This window comes from Prinia subflava, chromosome 4 (genome assembly GCF_021018805.1).
Source record: "Prinia subflava isolate CZ2003 ecotype Zambia chromosome 4, Cam_Psub_1.2, whole genome shotgun sequence".
Lineage (NCBI taxonomy): Eukaryota > Metazoa > Chordata > Aves > Passeriformes > Cisticolidae > Prinia > Prinia subflava.
In genome coordinates this window covers 1255398-1279606 of record NC_086250.1, presented here as the reverse complement: position 1 = coordinate 1279606, position 24209 = coordinate 1255398, and the positions used below count along the sequence as shown (strand labels likewise).

At 42.2% G+C, this 24209-nt stretch overlaps 1 protein-coding gene across 13 annotated transcripts in view; it reads right to left on the bottom strand.

Annotated features, from left to right (window-relative positions):
- The window catches only part of CACNA1C (calcium voltage-gated channel subunit alpha1 C), a 429198-nt gene that overhangs the window by 361476 nt on the left and 43513 nt on the right, over positions 1-24209 (bottom strand). For all 13 annotated transcript variants that reach the window (XM_063395089.1, XM_063395096.1, XM_063395092.1 and 10 more), the window contains exon 2: positions 137-458. In XM_063395089.1, coding sequence (XP_063251159.1) covers positions 137-458 — 322 coding nt within the window. The remainder of the gene's footprint in view (positions 1-136; positions 459-24209) is intronic.

Sequence of the window (24209 nt, the reverse complement as noted above, 5' to 3'; positions counted from 1 at the left end):
CTTGTGAGACTAAGATAGATAAAAATTAATAAACATCTGAGTCTGAACATGAAACACCGTCTCATGCACCCACCCCAGCCCTGCAGAGGCTGAAAGAGGCCAGACCCCAGAGAGTGACAGGAGCACCAAAGGATATTTCCATTCGACGATGCTGATGCAGGCCCTGCGGATGGGGTTCTTGAGCGTGAGGCAGAGCAGCGCGCGCGGCGGGCGCGTGGCCGTGGCCGTGCCCTGCTTCTTCTGCTTGCCGTACTGCTGCCGCTTCCTCTGCGTGGAGCTGGCCGTGGAGATGGGCGCGGCGCCCGCGCTGCCCATCAGCTTGGCCTGCCGCGCCGCGTCGATGGCGGCCTGCCACGACAGGGCCGCGCCCGGCGTGGGGATGTGCTCCGGCGCCAGCCCCGCCGCCGCGTTGGCGTTCATGTTGGCGTGGGCCGCGCGGGGGCTCCCATAGTTGGAACCTGCGGGGGGAAAAAAGAGAAATTAAAATAAAATAGACCAGAGGAACTACAGGAGTGGTGTTCTGGAGTCGTGCATTTCTGTACCCGAGCAGGTGTTTCCATATAAGGAAGTGAAGCTAGAATTTTCTATAGCCTGCTCGCTGTAATTGGCTCAGTCCCAGCACAGACACAGTGACAGGGCTTTGGAAGTGCACCTCAAAGCCCGGTGTCCATCTCATTGGGCCAAGAGCCAAATAAGCCCACCTAGACCATTGAGTACTAAAGGGCCTACATAAGGGTACACGAGGCTTTTTGGGAGTGCCTTAGCCAGTGTAACTGTGCTTGGTACACTGTGCTCAGCTTATCTCTTTTCATTTTGTAACGTTTATTATTTTTGCTGTTATTAAAACTTTTATTTTACAAAGCATATCCTGGGAAGCCGTCTCGCTATTTTATTAAGCCATTTCTCCGCCGGCTGGACCCTCGGAGTTATCGGGAGAAATCCCGATAGTGTTTGGCACTGATGGTTGTTTCTATTTGCTGGAAAGAACAGGAGGTTCTGGGTCAGATGTCATTACCCATTTGCTGTTTAAGGTGTCTAAAGGCTGCCGTCTTGGGAGGACAGCCAAGGGCCATTTTCCCTTGGTCGCCTGTGGTGGGTGCTGTCTTAGAGTATTTCTGCCATTTTCGGTGTTTCTGTTCTTGGAGGTTCTTGAGATTTGGCAATTTTCTATCTAGCGACTATTGACTGTTATTTTTTGACTGTTGCAGTTTCACTTGTTAATAAACTTACTTTTTCACTTATAGCTGCTATATATATTTTCTGCTATCTATATATATCTGCTATATATATATTATTGGCCATATATATATATTTTGCTTCTCCTTCTTAGTGAGAAGGGATTGGCTAAAACAAAGGGAAAGAAATCATTTTAGAGTGTTTCCCTTAAATTGCCTTAAAGCAAGACAGACTTGCACCAGCTGTAAGCCAGGTGATGCTGCCATGGGTGACAATACACTGTGCAGAAAAGCAGGGGATACCTGCTCAAGCTTGGTGCTGTATCAGCTGCATTTTCTATACTTTTGGAGCACTGACATGATGAAGAAGCACATATGGGAATTCCTAAGCTTTTCTTTTGAACACTTTTCTTTTTAAGCTGAGGAGGAGCTAGGCAGTGTTTTCTAAACCCCTTCAGTAACTTAAATTCTTCACTGTAAATTAACACTGTCCCTTGTCTTGCAAAGACTCCACACAAGACTGGAGGATGCTGAGCTGTTGGAAGTGCCTCCAATCGATTCAATCCCCAGAGAGCCAGGCAAAAGGAACTTTTTCTCCCTTTTTTCTTCTTCTTTTCTTTTTCACCCACATATTTTGCAAGTTGGGCTGCTTGAAAGCTCAAAAGGTGAGGCCAGTCCTCATCACCTCCTCACTCAGACATACAGCACTGCTATCCCAGTATGTGGCAAAAGACACAAATGATATTGTCATGTCCTACCGTAAAAATCCTCATGATTCTTTTGAGATGACCTCAAGGTGAGGTGAAATTTCACCCATGAGCTCAGTTCCCCCTGCAAACAGCACACGTGCACAGGTCCAAGGACAGCCTGAGCAGAAGGTACAGCGAGGCAGAAACCAGCACACCAAGGCACAGCTCCTGGCTTTTGTGCTCTGCATGCTCCTGTGCAGAGAGTTTAGGCCAGCCATAGGTTTAGAAATTGGAACTAATTCCGTGTACTGATAAACTGATGGATGAACTACTGAAGCAATGGAGAATTTTAAAAGCATAAATCAATAAAAATGCCAAAACCCAGCAGTCCTGAGTTTTGCAGCTTCTTTAGCCAAAAGTGAAGCACATGCATTTGCCCAAACATAAAAATGGAATATACACATCAGGTGACATGTGGATGATATTGAGAAGGTCTTATCAGTACAAAAAATAAAATTACTCTTTCAAGCTCGAGCAGCTGTTGCAGTGTTTCAGTAGAGACAGCTAAGTCACCTGTGCCTCTTCAATGAGGCTTTTTCAGTGACCCAGTCGCTTCAAGAGGAGAGAATTTTGAAATTTCAGAACAGATTGCTTTGCTCTTTGGACTATGCTTTAGCTGAGTTCTGCAAGGACTTGTGGAAGATTAACTGAGTTTTAGCCCAGGCATTTTACAGAAGAAAAAGTAAGCCCTGTTAAAAAGGTGCGACACAGAACCTACACAAAGTCACAACAGCAAACTTTGATTAAGAAGAACACCTTGTTTAGGCATGTCCTGTATCATATTTTAGAGACTGTTTAATCTGTTGTAGACTCGTGAGTTTGCCTGTGGCCCATAATTTGAGGGACAGGTAAAGAGGAGGCCTGAGGGGTCTACAGATCTTATTCCTGCCCAGTTGAGCTCCAAGCCCTGCCCACTGCTGAGACCGGTGCTCCCATTCACACCTGAGCAGCAGACAACGCTCCAGAGAGTGCACACACAGGCCATAAAATAAATCTGTATTTATTTATGGGGGCAGAGGGTGGAAAGCCAGCCAGGGAGCCAGATCAAAGCAAGCCCAAAGCCTCCTGCTGACCATGTCCCTCCAGATTCCTGTGGAAATAAGGTGTTACCAAACAGGACAGATGGGCTCCTGCACACTGTTAGACAAAGCACAGGGAACTTTAACTCTGTCTCATTTACAGTATCAGGTGAAAGACATTTCAGACCAGGCACTTGGCAAGCTCCTCTTGAATGGAAATAATTACTTGAGATGCACTTTCATAGCTGGATGTGCAGTGCCAAGGTACCACAGCACTGACTGCACTACAAATGAATTAAAGCAGGTGGAATAAATACAATTACACTGACACACAGTGCAGCAGGATATGCCTCCACCTAGAAAGCATTCAAGATTTGAAAATTCATTTCACCAAATCACAAGGAAGGACGTGAGAGAGTGAGATGTTATTTTATGTCAGGCATTGCCATGAGATTTTCAGGCTGTTTTAGTCTCATCAGAGAGCAGGGAAACCCAGAGCTTGTCTCTGCTCACTGCAAACCCTCCTAGCTGCAAACCAGCCAGAGGAAGCTGATGAGTAATGTGACTCTGCTATGTGAAAGGGAAAGCTGAAAGAAACAAGAAATGGGAAATGGTTAATTCACATCCCCCACATCTTGAAAACGAAGAAAAAGAGCTTTCAGAATCCTACAGGCTAAGCAGATTTCCTCGATGAAGCAGGCAATCAAGTGGCAGACAAACTTAGTTTTCCAAGGCTAAGCAAATTGTACACAGCACCACTCATGGGATACGTATTTATTTTCAGACCAGCTCCAGATGCAGTTTTTCTCTTAGCATCCATTTGACCTCCCTAGCCTGAGACATGCTGGAAAGGAAAAATAAATGGAAAATTACTCTTATTATTCTCCAACTCCAGCTCTCCTTTAATACTGACCCATTAGAATGGAGAGGAAAGATGCGTGCTTCCCAGTAAAAGCAAACTTGCTGATCCCTCTCCACAGTGTTCTCATCATGCTGACTAGGCCATGTGCTCCTGTAAATAAACAGCTGCTGCCTCTTAATGAAGACTTTTCTGCAATTGGGGAATGCGTCAAGCTGCATCATTATTATTTCTATTAGTTAGGTTCCACACGAGCATCCAAGTCCAGGCATTTTGACTTTGGTGTGCCAGCAAAGTTAAGGATCCAGCTCTTGGTGGTTTTATAGGTTCTGCTCCTAACACCATCAGCAGTCCCATACCAAAGTGCTTTGCCTCAAATTAATTTCAAATGATGAGTCAGTAATGACAGATTTATAATAATAAATATTACAAATATTGATTACTGATAAGGATCTGTCTGTTTTATGAAGCTCAGAGGCTGCAGACAGGAGCTGTAGTAAATGACTAATGGCAGTGAAATTACCTGTTCTGGAGGCACTTTATAGAAACAGCTTGAATAAAAGAGTGAAGCTCCCACAGCTACATTCAAGAACTGAGCAAAATATTTTCAAAGACAGCATAGCCAAAGTTTCAGGGAGAGTGAAATTCCACCCTATAATCTAAATGCTCAGGGTTAATTCCTGGGAAGGAAGGAGAGCACAGTTCCTACTGAACTCGTGAGGCACCATGCTGAAATTTCACCTACAGCACTCATTCCTCCCCCACCACAAAACCCTGCTGCAACCTGAGAGCTGCAGTTACTGGGTTTGGGTATATTTTTCTTTTTGCAGTGTAGCAGTGAAATACTCCACTCAATTTCCCCGCTACAAATAAAGTTTCATGCTACCAAATGCACCATTATTAAGCTGGATGTTGACCAGAACTAGGAAATGGAGATTGAGCCCCCACCCAAAAGCAGTAAATCACTAAGCACTGTGATCCCCAGCATCACCACCCTGCTAATCCCCACCACCCTTCAGCAAGAATTTGTGCTGCTGACTGTGTCCAGCTGGTGCTCTGCTCTCTCAAACTCTCTGTGCTGCAGACCATGAATTTAAGCATCTGAATATAATCAAACAAAATTCCATCTATGTTAAAGAGTTGGATTACAAAGTCCTTGGAAAAGATTTCACTTCTGAAAAAAAGCAGATTTGCAGAACTAAAGCAGATGCAGAAACAACAGGAACAGGTATCAAAGATCAGAGTTAAGCCACAAAAGCACCAGGTAAGGTTCTCCAGCCCAGGAGATGAACACATTGCACAAAGCACCTGAAGCTGCAAGCTCACAACTAAATCACCAAAACTGCCATTACCAAAAACACTTAAAATACACAGTGGTATTTAAATTCTAATACCATCTGTCATGCCACCTATTAACTACCTCAAAAAAGCATCATAAAAACACCCCAACTATGCAGTGACCATTCAATACAAGACAGGGGCAAGTTAATGACACAGCCACAGCTTCTGAGGGGGTTTGACTTCATCTAGTTAGCCATACAGTTATTTTAGAGAAATTTGTGCTCAGATTAATTATTTAAATGAAAAAATAAACCAATCCTGATGTGGAGTGTGATTATTTTTCACCCTCCATCACTGTAAAAGCAGCAGAACCCTATAACTGCACACCTTGGAACTGCTGCAGAGCTGTGTTTTCCCCCAAAGCAGAGGAGTAAAAGATGGACACAGTAAAAGATGAGATTGGTTCATTCAGTGATTTAACTGCTCTCAGAATCAAAGCAAACACAAAACAGGAAACTGGTGACATTGCTGAGATTGTGTGTGAGACCAGCCCAAGCACATGGGAAAAATGGAAAATATAAAGTATTGAAGTGAGAGGTGTCAAAACCAGAAGCACAAAGAACAACACAAAAAAAAACCCAGTCAGTGAATGAGATCATCTGTCAATGAGGAAGAACACGGAAAACATTGATCCATTAACCAATGGAAAAAGGAGAGCATTTGATATCTGATTCCAAGAAGGATTAAGTACTACATGACATTTTTGCATCAATTTTCACTAAAAAAAAAAAAAGAAAAAGCCATCAATCCATGATGGCTAGCACAAATAAACCCCAAACCAAAATAGGCATCCTTTGCAATTGTAAAAAGGAAACAAATAATTGGATAATGTCCATGCTTTCAGCTACTTTGGTACTGCACCTAGAATATTTCAAGCACTTTCTGAAGTAACCTCAAAGCTGCTGGCTTGAACTCATGGAAGACAGGAGAGATCTCAGAAATGGTAAGTGCAATTAACAAAAAAAAGAGGCCAAATCTACACCCAGTTTAACTTCAGTTTCACATAAAGAGAAAAAAAAACTGGAATTAGTAAAATCAACAAGCATCAGCAAGTGCTTGCAGGACAAGCAGAAAAAGAGCAAGAGACATGGACCTGTCATGAACAGACAGCATCTAAGAAAACCAATTTCTTCCAGAACTGAGCAACAGAATTCACAGGCAAGGCAGAAGCAGTAGGGTCCAATTCTCCTGGTTTATTACTAGTTTTATGAGGTCTTGTATGATACTTTCATGAGAATTCTAGGGACCTACAAGCAAGAAAAAATTGGTATATCATTGCAGGAAGTGGCACAGGGAGGTGCCCAAGTGCCTGCCCTGGATCTGATTCTGTTCCATGGTTTGATTCTGCTCAATTAATGATCTGGATGATTAAACAGTGAACAGTGTTATTAAACAAGCAGGTAACTGAAGCTGGGAGGTAAAGCAAACACACTGAAGGACAGGATCTGAATTTAAAATTAACTCCGTGAATCGAAGAAAAAGTCTTTAAAAGAGGATGGAGTTCAGCAGGGACACATGAGAAGTATTTAAGCAAAGTGAATCATCTGCCCAAGTCATTTCCAGAAAAGCCCTGGGGGTTTGTATTGGACCCCCAACAGAACAGAGGTTGATATTGTCACAGTGCCCTCTTGCCATTAAATTCAGCCACAAGCACGGAGTGCATAAATAAACCCCAGGCAGCCCCCCAGAACCCTTCCCCTCAGCTGGGCAGGGGCTCACACAGGCTGGGCCGGGCCAGGCTGCCCAAAGCCAGCAGGGAAAGCCAAGGCTGGAGAACCTGAGCCACCAGGAAAAGCCACAGGGGTGGGAGTGGCAGCACCCAGCCTGCTGTGCCTGGGGATGGCAGGAGAACAGCCTTAAAGCACATAAAATATACCTAATCATACCTAAAATTTTAAATATTATATGTTTTATATATTATTTTATATAATAATATGTATTTGATATATATACTACTAGACTATGTAGTATATATAGTATAATATACACTATATTATATATCTATTTACTATATATTAGAACTTTACTATATATTATAATATATAACTTTTTTGTATTGTTTTATCTATATTAAATATATATGGTGTATATATATATATATTAATAGACATATACATATATACTTCAAAGAACAGAAAGGTCATCTCTGTCACCAAACTCACAGGCAATAAGCAATGGCTTTTGCAATAAGACAAACTCAGGTTGTACCTTCCACACTCAAACCTGTGAGACCAGACCAAAAAAGAAAAAACACCTCTATTTGCAATCACACAGCCCTGGTGGGATTTCTAGTGAGCAGTCGTTTCCTCAGTTCGTTGAGAGAAAGTTTGACAAGAAGAAAAGGCTTTGCATACAAAGATGTTGTATTTATTCCCTCCTTTTTTTTTTTCCCAGAAATCTTTAGTAGCTTTCCAGTTGCCATGCCTGGAAGTTTCCTGCAGTGAATGCAAGGCTGCACACACCTAGAACTCTTTCTTTGAAGCATGATTTGGATATTTTTCCTCATTAGCCATTTTTTAAAAGTTGACATTAATTCTGATATCTAACTGCTGAAGTGATGCTAGGGGTATCTTCCCCAAAATAGAAGGTTTTTCTGAAGGCATTCTGTAAGTAGAGATGGGAATTGTAATGAAAGCTGGATTGTAACTTGAACTAGGGCTTTTTCTATAACAAAATTTGTGATGGACATATACACTTTTGAATGTCACATCAGGCTAAGACTCTGTAGTTTCAAGCACAGATAAGAGTTAAGAACTTCTGCTGTAAATTGTTTGGGGATTTCAGAACATACACACACCTAGAAAATACATAATTTAGGACAGTTTGTTTGCCATAGTTGAGACTAAACATTTTTTTTAATCTAAACAAAAATATAATTTTCAGGAACTGTGTTTCACTTGAAATGGGATCTTGGTTTTCCTTTATTTCCCTCCTCAAAAGGATTTTTTTTTCTGTGTGCCATTCACAAAAGATGCAATGAGCTCCTAGCAATGTGAAAAAAAAAAGTCCATTTCAATGAAGAGTGCAAGTGCACAAGCTGCTCTCACTTCCAGTATCAAATGCCTCCAAGTTAAATATTTACGCTTGAAAATTAACTACTGACACTGCCTGGCAAATTATTGTAACTCTGCCAACTCTGTTTAGATTTGGAATTATCTGAGAGAGGTTCCACACTGGTAGAACAGGCAGCACAATGGATTTGTGGCTCATGAATAAGGCACGAGGCTCCAAGCAATAATAATTCCCTAGACAATCTATTCCCTACTGAAATAAAGCACGGGACAGCTCCTCCTTAAAATCACCACACAAACAGTTCTCCCCAAAAATCCCATATTTCAGAGGATGTTGCAAGTAAGATCTTTCTCCTGTATGCACAAACCTTGGATGTGCAAGGGATCCAGACAGTAAGATACAAATTCCTAGGATTTCCCTTACTTTCCTGTTTGAAAATGCTGTGGTTTTAAAGAATACAGTTCAGGCTTTTGGGTGGTTTGGGTTTTGTTTTTTGCTTGGTTGCCTTTTTTTTTTGGAGGGTGGGGAGAAAGGAAAGGGCCCTGTTTGTTTTGTATTGTGGGCTTTTTTAATAAGTGACTTGTAGTAAAATAAGTTTACTTGTAGTAAAAACAAATTCCATTCCTATTTACTGATAAATTTGGGGTTTAAAGCAATTCTGTTCTGCCTCCTTCACCCAAGAGGCAGCTCAAACCCTGCCCAGGAAAATCCAGGAAGGTCAAAGTTTGAAAATTCCCAGCAGACACAAAAATCCATCTGGCTTGGGATGTTTCTTTTCTGTAACTATGGATTCAAAAGAAGCAGACTGGGAGGTAAAGTTTGGGGGTTTTTAGAGAGGAGGAAAAGGGGGGGAAAAACATGAACCCTGCTAAATAACAGGACCCAAGTCTGATGTGAAAAGTTTGATAACTGATGAGGTCAACTCAACTGAATCACAAATTCCACCAAGAAATCAATTTATTAGGGTGAGGAGATGTTAGGAGGGCAATTTCCTTCAAAACACTTGCATTTTTTTTTTCTTTTGAGACTTTCAAGCTACAAGAAAGCCCCAAGAAACCCACAAAGAATCCTTTCTGGTTTCTTGACATGAGTTTCTGGTGGCACCAGAAATCAAGGCAGGGAACACTTTCCTTCAACCACAGCTCAGTGAAACATTCATAAAACTCAAAAGCAGCAAGAGAGCAGCAGTGACAAACATCTTTTTGCTGCTAAGAGCATTTGTGTTTGAGAGAACCCAATCAGCCCCGCTTGAGGAGCAGCTAGTGAGGGTATTTTTTACAGAAAGCAGTTTTTTATTATTTTTACAGTTCTCCTGGGATAACACCATCTCCAGCAGAACACAGAGCACAGGGGCCATGCTTACACCAAAGGGCAAGCAAATAAAACCAAAGTTCCTGGCCTTGAGGCAGCTGAGGGTGCATGTCCCTTGGTCTATTGCTTTGACACATCATTTTAAAGTACCTAGGGTACCTATTTTTAGGGCACCTGTCAGCACAGCACCTTTGCAGTGATGTGCACACACATCGTGGTGAGCTGCCTGGAGGAGCACCAGGCTCCCTGGGCAAACTCCAGGCACAGATCCTCAAACAGACACACCAAGAGAGCTTTCTTGCTTAAATACAATTTTTTTTCACCTTTTGTCTTAATTATCATTACTGCCATTACAGATCCTGGGTGCTAGCACATCTTTGGTAAGATTTCCTAGACTCCAATAAAATTTCTCTGGAGATTAACTCAATAAATTGGATTCTTCTGACAAACCTGTCATCTTAACTGCTTGCCATTCTCTTATGGGTGAATTACTCTTCACTTAGTGATTAATCTAAATAGAACTTTACAGAAATTAAGCTCTTACACTTCAAAAATAATCCTCACTGTATTAGATGGTCTCCAGATTCCTTGTCTGACAGTGTAGAGAGGGACAGAAACCACTTCACAAACCTGGTAATTTGATTTGCCTCACCCTACCCAAACCATTTTCAAGAGGGGTCTTGTCTAAACCCCCTCCACAGTCAGTGCAGAGGATCAGTTCATCCTCAGGACAGATTTCTGAAATACAAGTGACAGCAGCTGCCCAAAGTGCCAATCTCTTACTGCACGGAAGTAATCTCAAACATAGGTTTAATTGCACAACAAATTTCAGTGGATTAAATGAGATTAAATGACTCCCATTTATTTGTGGGGAGCACATGCATGCACATGTGCTCGTGCACAAGGTAGGGAGCAGTTCTGCAGCTGATTTTGGCCCCAAGCACATGACACAATTTGGAAAATATGTACAAGCATATGATACCTAAATAATTCAAAGCCTGCAATTCCAATAGCCTTCATCCTAGAAAAATCAATCACAGCTCTTCCACAACTCATAGTATTCTCAGTCCAGAAATAGCAGCCTGCTCCCATTTCCAGCAGATGATGGCTAAAAAGCACAAAGGGATCTCTATGTAGGTCTGAGTTACAGACAACAGACATTTCAGTAAAGACACACACAAACAAAAAATCAAATTTGTGCATACAGATCTAAGTGGAGACCAGCCCTGACAAAAAGCACAGTGGCAATTGTGGCAGGCTGAGGGCTTTTGCCTGCTCCTGCTGCTCATGGGGTCAGTTCAGCTGCAGAGCTGGCGGGGCAGGGCTGGGCACAGAGGAGGGGAGTGTGAACCTCAGGCTCCTGGAGGAGCCACCAGCCCGGCTGCCAGCCCTCCCTCCCGGGGCCATTCCCCCCAGGGAGGTCATTAATCCGCATTATGGCACAGGAACTCAGATTACAGGGGACCTCTGAAGCCATCTGCTCCCCATTCTCCTCCTCCTCACCCCCTCCCTTCCAAGTGGTGCCATTGCATCCCCCTCTTTGCAGCATCACTGTGATCTCTGAGAACTCACCCAAATCAAAGATTCACTCAGGCAGTGGCCACACAATTTAACAAAAAAAATATATACATACATATAAAATACAGCTCAATATAATCTCTCTAACTCCAAGAGGTACCTGCTAAATCCTCAGTGAAAACCAGACATTAGCACACACATGCAAAACAGGCACTCAAAAAATATTTGTTGCTTTCCAGAAAGGCAAAAAAAATTATTTTAAGCTGCATTTAGCTAATTTTAGATTATGCATGCGATATCCTAATAAATTAAAGATGCACTCCCGTCTTGAAATGCAGTTTCAAAGGAAAAGGTATTATAAGATACCTCAGTGTCAAAACTGACTTTTATTTCAGCTATTAATCTTAGTGTTCCAAAAACCACATTTTTTCTATTTTTAAAATCTGATTTTCTTCCTTTGCTGCTTAGAGTTATACCAACAAAACATCACCAAAACCAAGTGGAGAGGAAAGTTTTGAAACAAACTACACAAAAAGTTCAATCAAATCCTAAGAATTAAGTAAATAAGAACAGGAGTTCAGTGTTTCTCCTAACTTCAGTCATCTAATTAATGTTCTCATTTTTCAATAACTTTAGACAAAATAAAAGTAATAAAACATGAGGGTTCTTTGTGACTTGGCATCATTAAGGTGGTTAAAAGAAATCATGCTAAAAAAAAGGCAAAATTTGAATTGAGGGAAAAATGAAAGCTTCTTCCATTCTCTCTATTTCCTTTCATCCACGAAATCCCCCAGAGGATGCTGCACACACCACGTGCTCTGCAAACCAGGGAAAAGGAGCCCTGGTGAACCTCCCCTCAAACAAACCCACAGAAAATTACCAACCACATGAATGTAAACCCTGCTGTACAACAAAGGAGAACAGTGCCTTGGTTAATACTCAGGTGATATAAAAAGATAACTTAAAAACCCAAACAAACCCCAAACCATTCATTTACTCAAACTAGACTTTTGTGATCTAGAGGTATTATAGCATTAGCAGATTTTGAGTCATATTTTTATAGCACTTTGCATAGAGGAAAATAATTTTACTGGGCTGTTTGGTACCTAAAGCAATATGTTCTATCTCTAGCATGCAGACTTCTCTAATATTTTTTTAACTATTGGTATCTTCTTGCTGAATATTCCAAGTCTAAATATTAAGCAGATGTAACATACAGATGCAAAAATAAGCACTGTGTTTGCTCTGCTAGTTATGAGCATCTCCAACCTAAATAAGGCCTGAAATAGCAGCAAAGAGGGGAGCTAAGGGGGAGAGAAAATACGGGGTGGGGAAAATGAGCAGGAGACAATGTCTGCAAGCACCTGTATGAGGAAAGCCACCCTCTGCTTTACATCTCAGACTGAACACTGCCACACGAAACCCCAGAACAGTTCCTGTGTCACCGGGGGACTACACAAAGACTGTTCAGCTGCTTCTCTCTGACCTTTTCTATGGTGGGTGCACACAAATGTTTGAGGCAGTCTGTGTAGGTTCTCTGTAAAAAGAAAAGCTCCTGTTTCTACAGAAGCAGATCCACTGACCATTCCAGAACTCACACAGAGCAGAGCAGAGGGGGCACGAGCAGATCCACACCAGGTCTGCAGAGCACCTGATTAGAGCTGTGTCAGCACTGCCACCGGGAGAAGGCTCTGCCTGCTGCTCTGGCTTTGGAATTTGCAGATCTCACCAAAGATGGTGAAAGCTGAGGCCCTTGTGTTCCTTTCTCAGGATGCTCCACACTTTGCAGGATCAGCAGCACAAAAGCAGCAAGAAATTCCCCATAAACCATTCATCTGAGAGCAGCTGAATGCTGGGCAAGAGATTCTGCGTTTCTACTGCTCATTGGAGAACAAAAAACAAAAAAAAAGGAAAACACAAAAACCCAAACCAACAAAAACATAACAGAAGGCCTCAAAACATCTAGCCCCCACGCAGAAACAGCCCCCAACAATTTCCAACCTATATGCAAGCCTCGAAGTCCAGGGAACTGAAAACAAGAGGTACAAGAACTGTCGAGCAGAGTATCTTCAAATGAAAGACTAAAAATAGCTGAAACATTTATTCTTATGTAGGAGTTTTAAAAAATTGATCATTATTAATGAGCACGAGCACACAAAAGTGTGTTTTGACACACCTCATGAGCCTTTCAACTTAATGGAACAATCCCTACAATATTCAATACTTGGCAGCTGTAACTAAACAAATTCAGGTGTCTCATAAGGTGCACACAGGTAACAATGAGGAGCACAAGCAGTGGAAACTTCACTGGGAAGTGTCAGGGGTCACTCCCACTTCACCTCCCCAGGTCAGGGCTGCTTCATTTTCTAACAACCCTTTTGGGGATCAAACAGCACAATTCAGACACTGCTGGGAGAGATTCTTCAGCTTGGCAGATATCCTCAAAAATCTGTTACCCACAGACAGCCCAAGGACAGCAGGAAACTCAAAGCTACCAGCATTATCTTTAAAATTCACCAATTGGAAATGTTTCTGTAAAAATGTATATTTTGCAACATGTTGAGGCCTGTAGTGGGATAAATGCAGCATTTCCACGTGTAGACTGGGGATCCTCATTGTCCTTATTTCAAGTTATTTGCAGTACAATGGCTTAATCAGAAAAGTAGTGTTACAAAAACAGTTACATTATTTTAAGTAAATTACTCCCACTTAAATCCATACATTTCCCGAAACATTCTCTTGTTTTGAGTCATTGTATCATTACCAGGCACAGACAGTAAATGAGCATTCAAAAGCAAATGGTGAAACGATGACAGAAAACATCAGAGACAGCCCCATGCAAAATTACAGAATAGCTTTTCAAAGAGGCAAAACATATGTTTGTGATTTCTTCAGAAAGATTAAACTGGAAGCCACCGATGGTAAATACTACATTTAAAGGTTGTTATTGAACTAAAAAACCCCCTTACTTCCTATTTTCAAAATTCAGATTTCATGACTGAGTTTACAAAGTTCAGTGATTTCACCAGCATCTCGTGAGAAGGGCAAGCATTGCTCTGAGCTGGTCCACCCCACTGCAGATGCCAATTTCTGTGAGGAGAACCTGCCTGGTGCTCTCCAGGAAGATGAAATAGCTTTTTTCACAACCAGAGTGCTGGGCACAGCAGGATCTGGGCACTGCAGAGCTCGTGCCAAGGGCAGCATGGCAGGGCCAGAGCTGTAAACCCTGGGCAAAGAGGCCCTGAAGAGATCATGGGATGGCACAGAAGGACCTCATGTCCCTGCCTGCAGCAGGGAGAGGGAGAAATTTGAAGAGATTCATGTTCTTTGAGGTGATAAGGTAGCACAGATACAAAGAAAGAGTGTGCCACCCTTTATTTATGATGATAAAAGCTTTCTCTGCCAAGACAGGCTCCCCTTTTCCCCTGATGTCACCAGAAGCATTACTCCCCTGGCTGCACCGGGGGGACAAGGCTCTCCCTCTGGCTGAAATCACAGATCCAGCACACCCCACCTGGAAATCCAGGCTCTGGCAGGCAGAATCCCATTTACCAGCATGCCCAAGGCTCAACAAAGCCACCAAGTCCAAAAGACCAAATGAATTTCACACCTGAGTTTATCTTTTCTTTGAGACCCTGCTAGAGGAGGAGCTCTCCAGGACTCAGAAATGGCACTCCCAAAGCCAGGCATGCTGCATTTGCTCACCCCAAAGCACAGCCCACACCAACCAGAGGGCTGCTGTCACCCAGATATGAGTCTGTCCTGTGAGTTTGGTACGTGCCAGCCAGCTCAGGCACCACTCAGCAGCCAGGGAGTAAAGCCTGAACTGATGACAGCACTGCTCCCCTGATGCTGCATCTCCTGCCACACTTGCCATCCCTCTCTGACACTCCCAAACACTCCTCTCTGACTCTGGAAAGCCCCTCTCTCTCCTGAAGCTGCCTGTTCTGCATTCACAACTTGTCCCACTCCTAAACATAATCTTAGGGAAAATGAATTGTTCTCACAACACAGCGATATTCCTCCAGAAGCAGCTTCCATGGATTTCCAACTGGGATTTTTCCCAGTTATTTTCCTCATCATGCTTTTCTTTGCCAATTTCTTTTGTTTAACAGCATGCATCCAGGCATGATGTATACATTGAGAGCCTTTGCCTTCACACAGGCCACCTGAAAGCCAGGTGACTGCAAACTCACAGGCACAGAACTCCTTTCTTCACTCTATGCTTCTGTTGCTGACAACCAAAATAAAAACCAACACACAGCGTAAGGTAGAATTCAGCTCAGTAGTTCCAGCAATCTGAAATCTGGCATTTAGTCTAACTTAGTCACCAAAGCTTGAGCTCCACAGCCAAGGCAGAGTTAAGCAGCTCCCAAAAAAGCAGCCTGCCCCAGCTGCTTCATGGATCTATCCTGTTCTTTGGCCATGGCTGCCTTCCTCTCCACTGACTGCACACCAGCTCGGAAGGATTGGCTCTAACTAGACAATTAAACACCTGCAGTGAGGTAAAATGAAATCCGTGCCAAGTGATCAGCTTTACCACATGAAGAAATGACAATTCTCAGAATGAAAACTTGGAGCATTTTTCTCTTATTGCATACTACTCTATTGCTTTAACAATCTTTCATAACACAGCTAGATCCTTGCAATCACAGTCACTTATTCATCCTGGTCCACTAAGCAAATTAGACTTCTATAAAAGCCTATATAAACCCACAACTGTGTAGGCACAGAGCAACTGCAGACATCTCAAATACATTCTAATGCTTCCCAAGAGTAGATAATTTTTTTCCAGCTATTTGGAAACAAAAAATAAGAAATGCCTCATAATACACACACTGGAAAGAAGGCAGATAAAAATCAGAAATATCTGTATATCTGGGTTGTTATTCAAGTCCTGGAGGTGCCTAGTGATAAGTATGTGTATGTCTGGGGGGGAAGAGAGAGGTTTAATTCTATCCAAGAATGCTGTGCAGTCCCCAGAGAGAGACCAGACAACAGCCCCCTTTCCTATCAGATTCCCATTTGATGATGGCATTCAAGAGAATATTCAATATCTGCATTCCAGAGAAACACACTTTGTGCAATTTACATCCAAGAAGGAAGCTACACACATCCTGATCATAAAGCATCTGGCCCAAAATTCAGAAGTGTGTGCACTGACTCCTCACAGACCTGCCTGCTCATTTGTTTCCATCAGCCTCCTTCCAAGGCTGGTACCTCCTGACCATCAAACTGATCAGCACCAGGGAAAGGCTGCCCTGACAAAGAGGAGAATCCTCTTTAACTTATTAATATACAGCACTCATTACTGCAGATAAGGCTGCTCAGAATAATTGGTGTTGGGGCTGCAGGCAGGTGACTCAGCCTGGCCTGGGCAGCCCAAGAGGACATGGAAAACTACTGGGCATGGCCTGAGAAACCACAGGAGTGACAAAGTGAGGAGCTGACAGGAGTTACAGGTGGCCACACCCACACACAGTTTAGAGGGAGCTGTCAGAGAGGAATAAACTTCACACTTATCTGAGGAAGGTACTGGAGTCCTACAGGGGAGTGTCCCAGGGAGAGCAGTGCCCAGGTAGCTGTGTTAGGAGTGTGAAATAAGGCCAGCATTACTGAAAACCAGCACCAGAAACACTAAATCTGGGTATGGAGGAGAAAGGCTGGTGCAGAATGGGGAAAACAACAAACTAGAGTTAGGTTGTTTATTCTGGAGAAGACTGGAGGGACAAGGGAGACACAAAGGCAGAGGAAAAGCAAGCCAGCAGAAATGGAAAGAGATAAATCATGGCACAAGAGTTGTGTGGGGGCACCCACAGGAGCGCTGCTCCTTGGTACCACAGCTGGAGCAGGACAAAGTGACCAATCCGTGGTTCTAACCATACCACAAACCCTGCCTGTGCACTCAGGAGCACCCAGGCAGGGTTTGTTCTCTCTGATTTACACCCAGACACAGGGATAAAACACCCCAGTACTGCTGCTCTGTTCCAGGCTTGGTGACATCAGTAACTAAACACCATTTCAGAGCACAGATCTAAAATTAAATGCCTTATTAATTTCTTTGCATGCACCTCCTAGGGTGATATCTTCACATAAGCACACACAACATAGCTGATGAAGAAAGAAAATTAATTTTCCAAGCCCATTGACCTGGCACATTGGGAAGATGAAGAGAGTTTTTAATACTGGAAGATGTTCATATTACAGGGATCATGACCATGTAAATATATAAGAGGAGAAGTAAATAACTTCAGAGAACATATTTCTTTTTCAGCCTTCCAAAAGGAAAGGAGCATAGCTTTTGTGGAGATGAGACTTTCTGGAAGTCTACATCCTAACACGAAAATAAATTAGAATACAGTCAGATGCTCTAAATGTCCATGCTCCAGTCTTCACATTCATCTCCCAAGCAGCACCTGACAGTCTGTCAGATCTTTGTTCAGCTGCACAATCAGGTCCAGATACTTTCTACTGCTGTTATCAGAATCACTAGCTACACGAGCTAGAGGTTTAAATCCTAAGATGACAAGTGTGGCTTCCCATTTCCTGCAGTAATTCTAGCTGGAAATAGTGTTCTAAAATAGTATCCCAACACGACGTAGGGAGACAAGCAATAAAATCACCAATGGATTAAACCATCTGGCTGAGCTCACAGCACATCCCTTTTGAAGTATCAAACACCACCAATACGTGCTAAAAGAATAAATTTCCTTCCCTCTGATATTTGCAGAGCTGGCTCCACACAGGGCTTCCCCCACCCATATTTCTCATAAATAATGAGCAATTCTTTCTGGCCCCACAGCGTGCATACCAAAATCCTCAGGCACACTCTGTGCATTTTGGACACTGATGTTCTCCATCAGAACCCACCTTGAAGCACAACAGACAAAATCTTGAGAATGCACACCCCAAAACAAAAGTAAAGAATGGTTCTGGTGAACTCAGAGCAAATTCAAGGCAAAGCAAGATAACAGCAGAGCTCTAAATAAGAATGTTAAGCACTGGGAAAATAGATCAAGAACTGCTGACCCATATGTACCTATTTAGATACAAGCTTTGCCTTGTAACAGCAGGATGTATGTTCCAGTCAAATGCATATCTCTGCACAGAAATACTCCGAGCTGTGTAAACCACATTGCAAATTAAAAGCACTTAAGGAGATGTCTAAGCATAACGTTTCATAGAAAGTAGCAGAAGTTGCATTCTCAGCATTAAAAACTTCCTGCAGTGTTTTGTTGAATTATTCATCCTTGGAGATGTGATCCTTTTTTAAGCACTTCACATTTGACTGTGTGCCATGATACATTCCCAGGGATTCTGCCAGGCACCTGTAAAGCCCCATGCTCAGTTTTTCTAAAGTTTGTATTCTGAACTTTTTAAAATTTTATTTTAAAATGCTTTGGTTGTCTTTAAGAACTGCCACTAGCAAGTCCCTCTTGTCAATTTTTGACTGATTTCCTGGCATGCATAACAGCCTTTTCAGTGCATGCAAGGTGGGACACCATTTTTCTTCTCTTATGATCTTTCTTGACACCCTTTGCCTTAAAGCAGAGAAAAGCCTTCAAGTCATGTTCACCTCAGTCTTTCACCCTCTGCTTTTATTTCTGACTTTTGCCATAATGGCTGAAAAGACAAGAGATGCTCAGAGTTCCTCTGTTCCAGTCATCACTGTGCCATTGCAAATCAATTCATTGCAATCCATTTCAAATGCAACTTTTAAATGGAAGCATTAACTCTTTTGGTCATAATATAAACCTAAAAACTAAACTAAGGATTTGTTTTTTCAGCATATTCCCTCCTGAATGTGCTCATTCCTGATTTAAGCAATAAGCCTTGTTACATTGAACAAACAGCAAACAATTCTCAAAGAAAACTGGAGAATTTTTTGAGAACTCAGCAGTGTGTGCTGCTCCATCCCAAACACCTGCTAACAAACATTTCACACTCACAGCGTTGGTGCAACTGAGCCAAAGCCAGTGAGGATCTGCCAGGGAGGATATTGGAGTACTGTGGCTAAAGCCATTCCCTGATTTATAAATTCCACTTCTGATGCTGCTGGCACCAAACACAACTGATGGCTGCAAATCTCAGGCTTTTCACTTAAAATTTTCACTTTGGTGAAAGTGATGTAAAAAATCTCATGTAATCCACTCCTGGCTATTGCTCCTGAATACAGTCACACTAAAGTTCCATTAAACCCACAATTAAACCTGATCACTTTCAATTTTCACCCCATAAACGCCTTTTACCTCTCTCTAAAGACACCAATTTGAATTTAAATTACACCTGAAAACACTCCGTGCATCTATACAATTTATAATAGGCAATAATAACAGGCAGTATACAATTTATAAAAGCAATAATAGCCAATTTAATTATCATATGTGAATTCCAGCACACAGGTGAAGCTCTCCTCCCTGCATGAGCCGTGTCATGTTCACGGCTCCAGAGAGAAGTGAGGACTGTGGATTCCCTGGGTTCCCTTAATGACCCTTGGGTTTCTGTGACTTCATTTGCTGACTCTGATGTCAATATGTTAAATTCATCCCAAGGAAATCAGACCCCTTCACCCTTATTTCAAATGTTTGATATTTGCATATGGGGTCTGCATGGAAAATGTGAATTTAGTTCTTTTGTGAACTAAATGGAGGCTACAGGATGGAAACCCCAGCAAAGTTTGGCATTACAGATCAGTCTTAGCTTCTCCTGATATTTGCAATCTACACCAGAAATAAGGCTCAACATAAATCCCCTACGCAGTGTACTCAGGTGCAATAATTCATTTCCCCTCTCTCCTCAACACACCAATTTTCATTCCTGTATTCACACAGATTCCATTTGCTTCTCACACAGGTCATTGTTGCATTCCTGGAGCTAAAATTCAGGAACTCTGCTACTAACAGCTGTATTACACAGCTTGCATTTCAAAATTGCTATTTCTGCCAATAATACATGAAGCTGAATGTAACAAAAGGGTTCAGCTGACATACAAGCAAAGAGACACAAGTATTCTTTTTGTCTGTGAAAAAGATTATTTCATCTGACAAAAAGGGTTAGAACAACATCTGAGGTATCAATAATGTATATTAAAACTCAAAAATTACATATTAAATTTAAAAATTAAGGCATCTTAAGAAGTCTTAGCTCTAGCCAGCCATATTGGAGAATGGGAACCTTTTTTTCCTCCTTCAGAATAAAGGATCTGAAATCTGATCAGTAACATGACTTTGTTCCTACAATGCCTTTAGGAAGAAATGTTGAGTTAATTACTCAATTAGAGCATATTTACTTCGTAATTATAATGTCATGTTCAGTCATATTTAATTGTTTTTTCCAAAATACCCAAAGGCAACTGTACACAGAGTGGGTTAAAAATCTGAATGTTTTAGATAAATAACAATACAAAGCATATTTAAAATATACTATAGAGTATTCTTTAAGGTTAAATGGTTCTCAGACAATATTTTCCTTGCAACAATTAACTCTTTAAAGTTTATATACAAATTCAAAAAGAGTTCCTGGGTAATCAGGTTTTTCTTCTATTACTGTGTCTGATTTGAAAACCACTAAGTTTCCAGACACTCCTAATAATTATTTTATTTTAATCTGTCTTTTATTAAAGAAGCAAGTTTTCCCTCCCTCATAAGTTTATTGAGTTTCTTGGTGCTCAGGTAACACTTGTGGATTTCTTATTTCCTGACAGATGTCAGGTTAAATAACTATTTCCCCCCCCAACAAACAAGGCTTTAACTGGTACTCTGCTAATTTCTCCCAGCTGTTGAAGGGCATTGAACTTGCTGCTGTTTTTTCATGGATCCTGAATGTTTTGCCTGCTGAGAAAGCCACTGAAATTTAGAATCTTCAGTGTGGGACAACATAAAAACACAGACACATACAGAGGAAAAAAAAAGAAAATTGCACAATTCCTCTACAAACACAGTTTTAGCATTCCTGTATAAGCTTCTAACATCCAAAAAGGTAAAGTACTCCAGCACTGGTGCGATGCACTGAGGCAAACACCCCTCAAAAACCTCTGTCTGATTAAACACAGGAAAGCAGCAGCAGCTCAGCTCTTGGGTGATATTGGGAAATGAGCTCTCCACTTTCAGAGATGCAGATTGAAATACACGGAGCAGGTCCCAGGAACAGTGTGGTGAGTTTGTTTGTTATGAGGGGAGGGAAATTCAGCAGGCAGCTGCCCAGGGAGCCTGGGGAAGCTCCATCCTCACAGACACTCAGGATTTGCCTGGACACAGCCCTGAGCAGCCCCTTTAATCAGCCCTGTTTGGAGCAGGGTGTTGAGCTTCAGCACCTCCCTCCCATCACACAGAACCATTTTATTCAATCCTCACTTCCCAGAAATGCAATTTTTGTGCTGAAACCTGAGCCAGGGAGAGCAGCATCTCCCAGAAGTGTCTTTTTGGGGAGGATGTCTGAGAAGGTGACACACAGAACAGCCCACCTTCAAAGGCAGCAGCAGAGGGTTCTCCTCAATCTAATCTCCTCCTGAGGAGGAACTGTGCTCATCATCTCTCAGCTCTAGATTGCAGTAAGTCAACCTTGATATCTGGACAGCTGCCAATTTAACCAAATAAAAACAAAACGTGATTCCATCAAATCTTCTGTCACCTTCTACAACACATATATTAATTTTCTCTCTCTCTCTTCTTTTTTTTCCCCCCTCCCACACCTCTCATGGACCAGCAAAGGCACCTATCCAAACCATACAATCTTTAATGCCATATTTGGGTTTTTGGGGGAAATCCAGCCAGGGCTTTTGTTCTGGAAATCTCTATACACAGCACTGAGACACCTGTGACCCTTCCAGCTGGAACAGACCTATCCTGAAACCATCCCAAGTTCTTAAAGACTTTATTCCACTCTCATGATTATGTTCTCATTTACAGAAACTCTTCCATTAGAGGGTTTATATTTACTAACAACTGCACCCTGATGTATTTCACAACAACCTTGTAAGAACAACAGCAGCCTTGCAATCACAGAACCTCACCAGTGGAGACCAGAGACCCCAGCAGTGCTGCAGCAGCCCTCTTGTGAGAGGGTAGAAATGAGCTGAGACACAGACTGCTCATTTATCACAGCATGAAAAGGGCCCTGCTTTATTCCTCTCTACAGCTCAGCCATCCTGACTCCAACCATTCCCTGACTCTGCCTGCAGCAGCTCCTGCTGGGGGCTTCCCCTGCAGCCCCTGACTGCTGGAAATTCCCTGCTGAACTCTGACTGCAGGGATGGGTGTGCAGGCTGTGACTGCAGCTTTTACCCAGCCAGACTGTGACTGCAAACCCACACTGACCTTGCAGCAGGGATTCTCTCCTCAGGATCCTCCTTCCTCATGATCCTCCCGTTCCCGCTCCCTCAGGATCCTCCTTCCTCACGATCCTCTCTCCTCACGATCCTCTCTCCTCACGATCCTCTCTCCTCGGGATCCTCTCGTTCCTCTCCCTCACAGCTTCCCCACTCCCTTTTATCACTTATCTTTATTGGCTACACCTGTGGCTCATCAGGGCCAGGCTGCATTGTAATTAACACAGCTGCTGCTAATTAGGGATGAGGTTCCCTCCCTTCCCTTCTCCTGCTCACCAGGTCCCCTCCAGGCCCTGACCCCTCACTGCCCTCTCTGCACTGAAGACTGGCTGGCACTTCCACTCTCATTAGAAAAAAAAAAAAAAAAAAAGGGAGATTAAGGGAAAAAAATAAAGTTTGACACAGCTTAAATGCACAGCGATGCTTTTACTCCAATAAACCAGAAAATTTCTAAAAATGGTGTTTTTTAAATTTTATTTTTTAACTTCTGTTGGTGATACTACAAAGAAGTAATGCCAATTTTATCTTAAGTAATAATTTTTTCTTTTTCCAGAAAAAGGAAAAGTGATCAGTGGCCACCAACATGTCTGAACCCTCAATATCGTTTTCTCTTTTTAAAATTAATGACGGCTGAAATCCAGTAATAAACATTTTAATAAATACACTTGCTCTCAAATTCATACCATCCCCACTATCTAAATAAAACCAGCATTGCAGATAAATGATTGACATAAATATACTGGGTTTGTATACAGTCTTAAAAAAATGATAGGCAATTGAACAATTTAATAACATTATGTTTTGCAAAGCATATATCTGCCACTGGTAAAAGCTTTCTTTGGTGTTGATCTGATTTGTTGTGTTCAATAATTTAAGAGAGACTTTTACTGCACGCAGTCACATCTGTTATGCTGGTTGATAGTCAATAAATTTAGAGAACACTTGCTCAGAAGAGCTCTTTTATTTGCTGTTCCTGAACTTGAATGACTCTGTTCCTTTCATTAGTTCCCAGAAGGGGTTAAACAAGACACTTGCAGCAAGTGGATGGCCACAGTGACAACTCACACACACACCAGAAGTCAATTTAAAAGTGACTGCCACTCAGGTAAACCCTATTTTAAGCATGGATGTAGAAGCATTTTCCACAAAACTGAAAGCAAGTAAGCCAAAATTAAGTGCCTATGGCAACACTGCAGCTACAGGACACGTTCTCCGAGGTGTTCTGAGGAAACAAAACAAAAAGATGAGGACAAAGGATTCAAAGTGAATATCTCAGCAGGATAAACTATTTCCACGTGGCAAGGCTGTGTCACGTCTGCTGTGGTGAATTACTCAGGTGTAACCCCAAAAACCTCCTAGAGATGGGGGGGCTCAGAAAGAGGGGGTTCAGAAAGAGGGGGCTCAGAAAGTGGGGGCTCAGAAAGAGGGGGCTCAGAAAGAGGGGGCTCAGAAAGAGGGGGCTCAGAAAGAGGGGGCTCAGAAAGAGGGGGTTCAGAAAGAGGGGGTTCAGAAAGGTGCCTTGGCTGCACACACCACACCAGGTGAGTGCTCATGGCAGGAGGAACCAGCCAGCAGCAACACTGACGATCACCTAACCAAAACTGGTCTCTGTGACTGAAGATAATTACAACAAAAACCTTTCAAAAGTATATGCTTTAAATTCCATGCCTTTTGCAGGACACTTAAATACACCTTTTAAGGACAGGAAATGCTTGAAAGCACTTTCTGAAGGCTCTACTGGAAACTTTCACAAATAAATGCAGTGCACTCCATTATGCAGAATGTTTAAGTACTGTTACTTAACATTATATGAAATATTTTTATATTACACTGCTATTTCATATTATATTGAATTAAATGTCTTACACCAACCAAAAGTTCCAAGTACTTTGAGGCAGA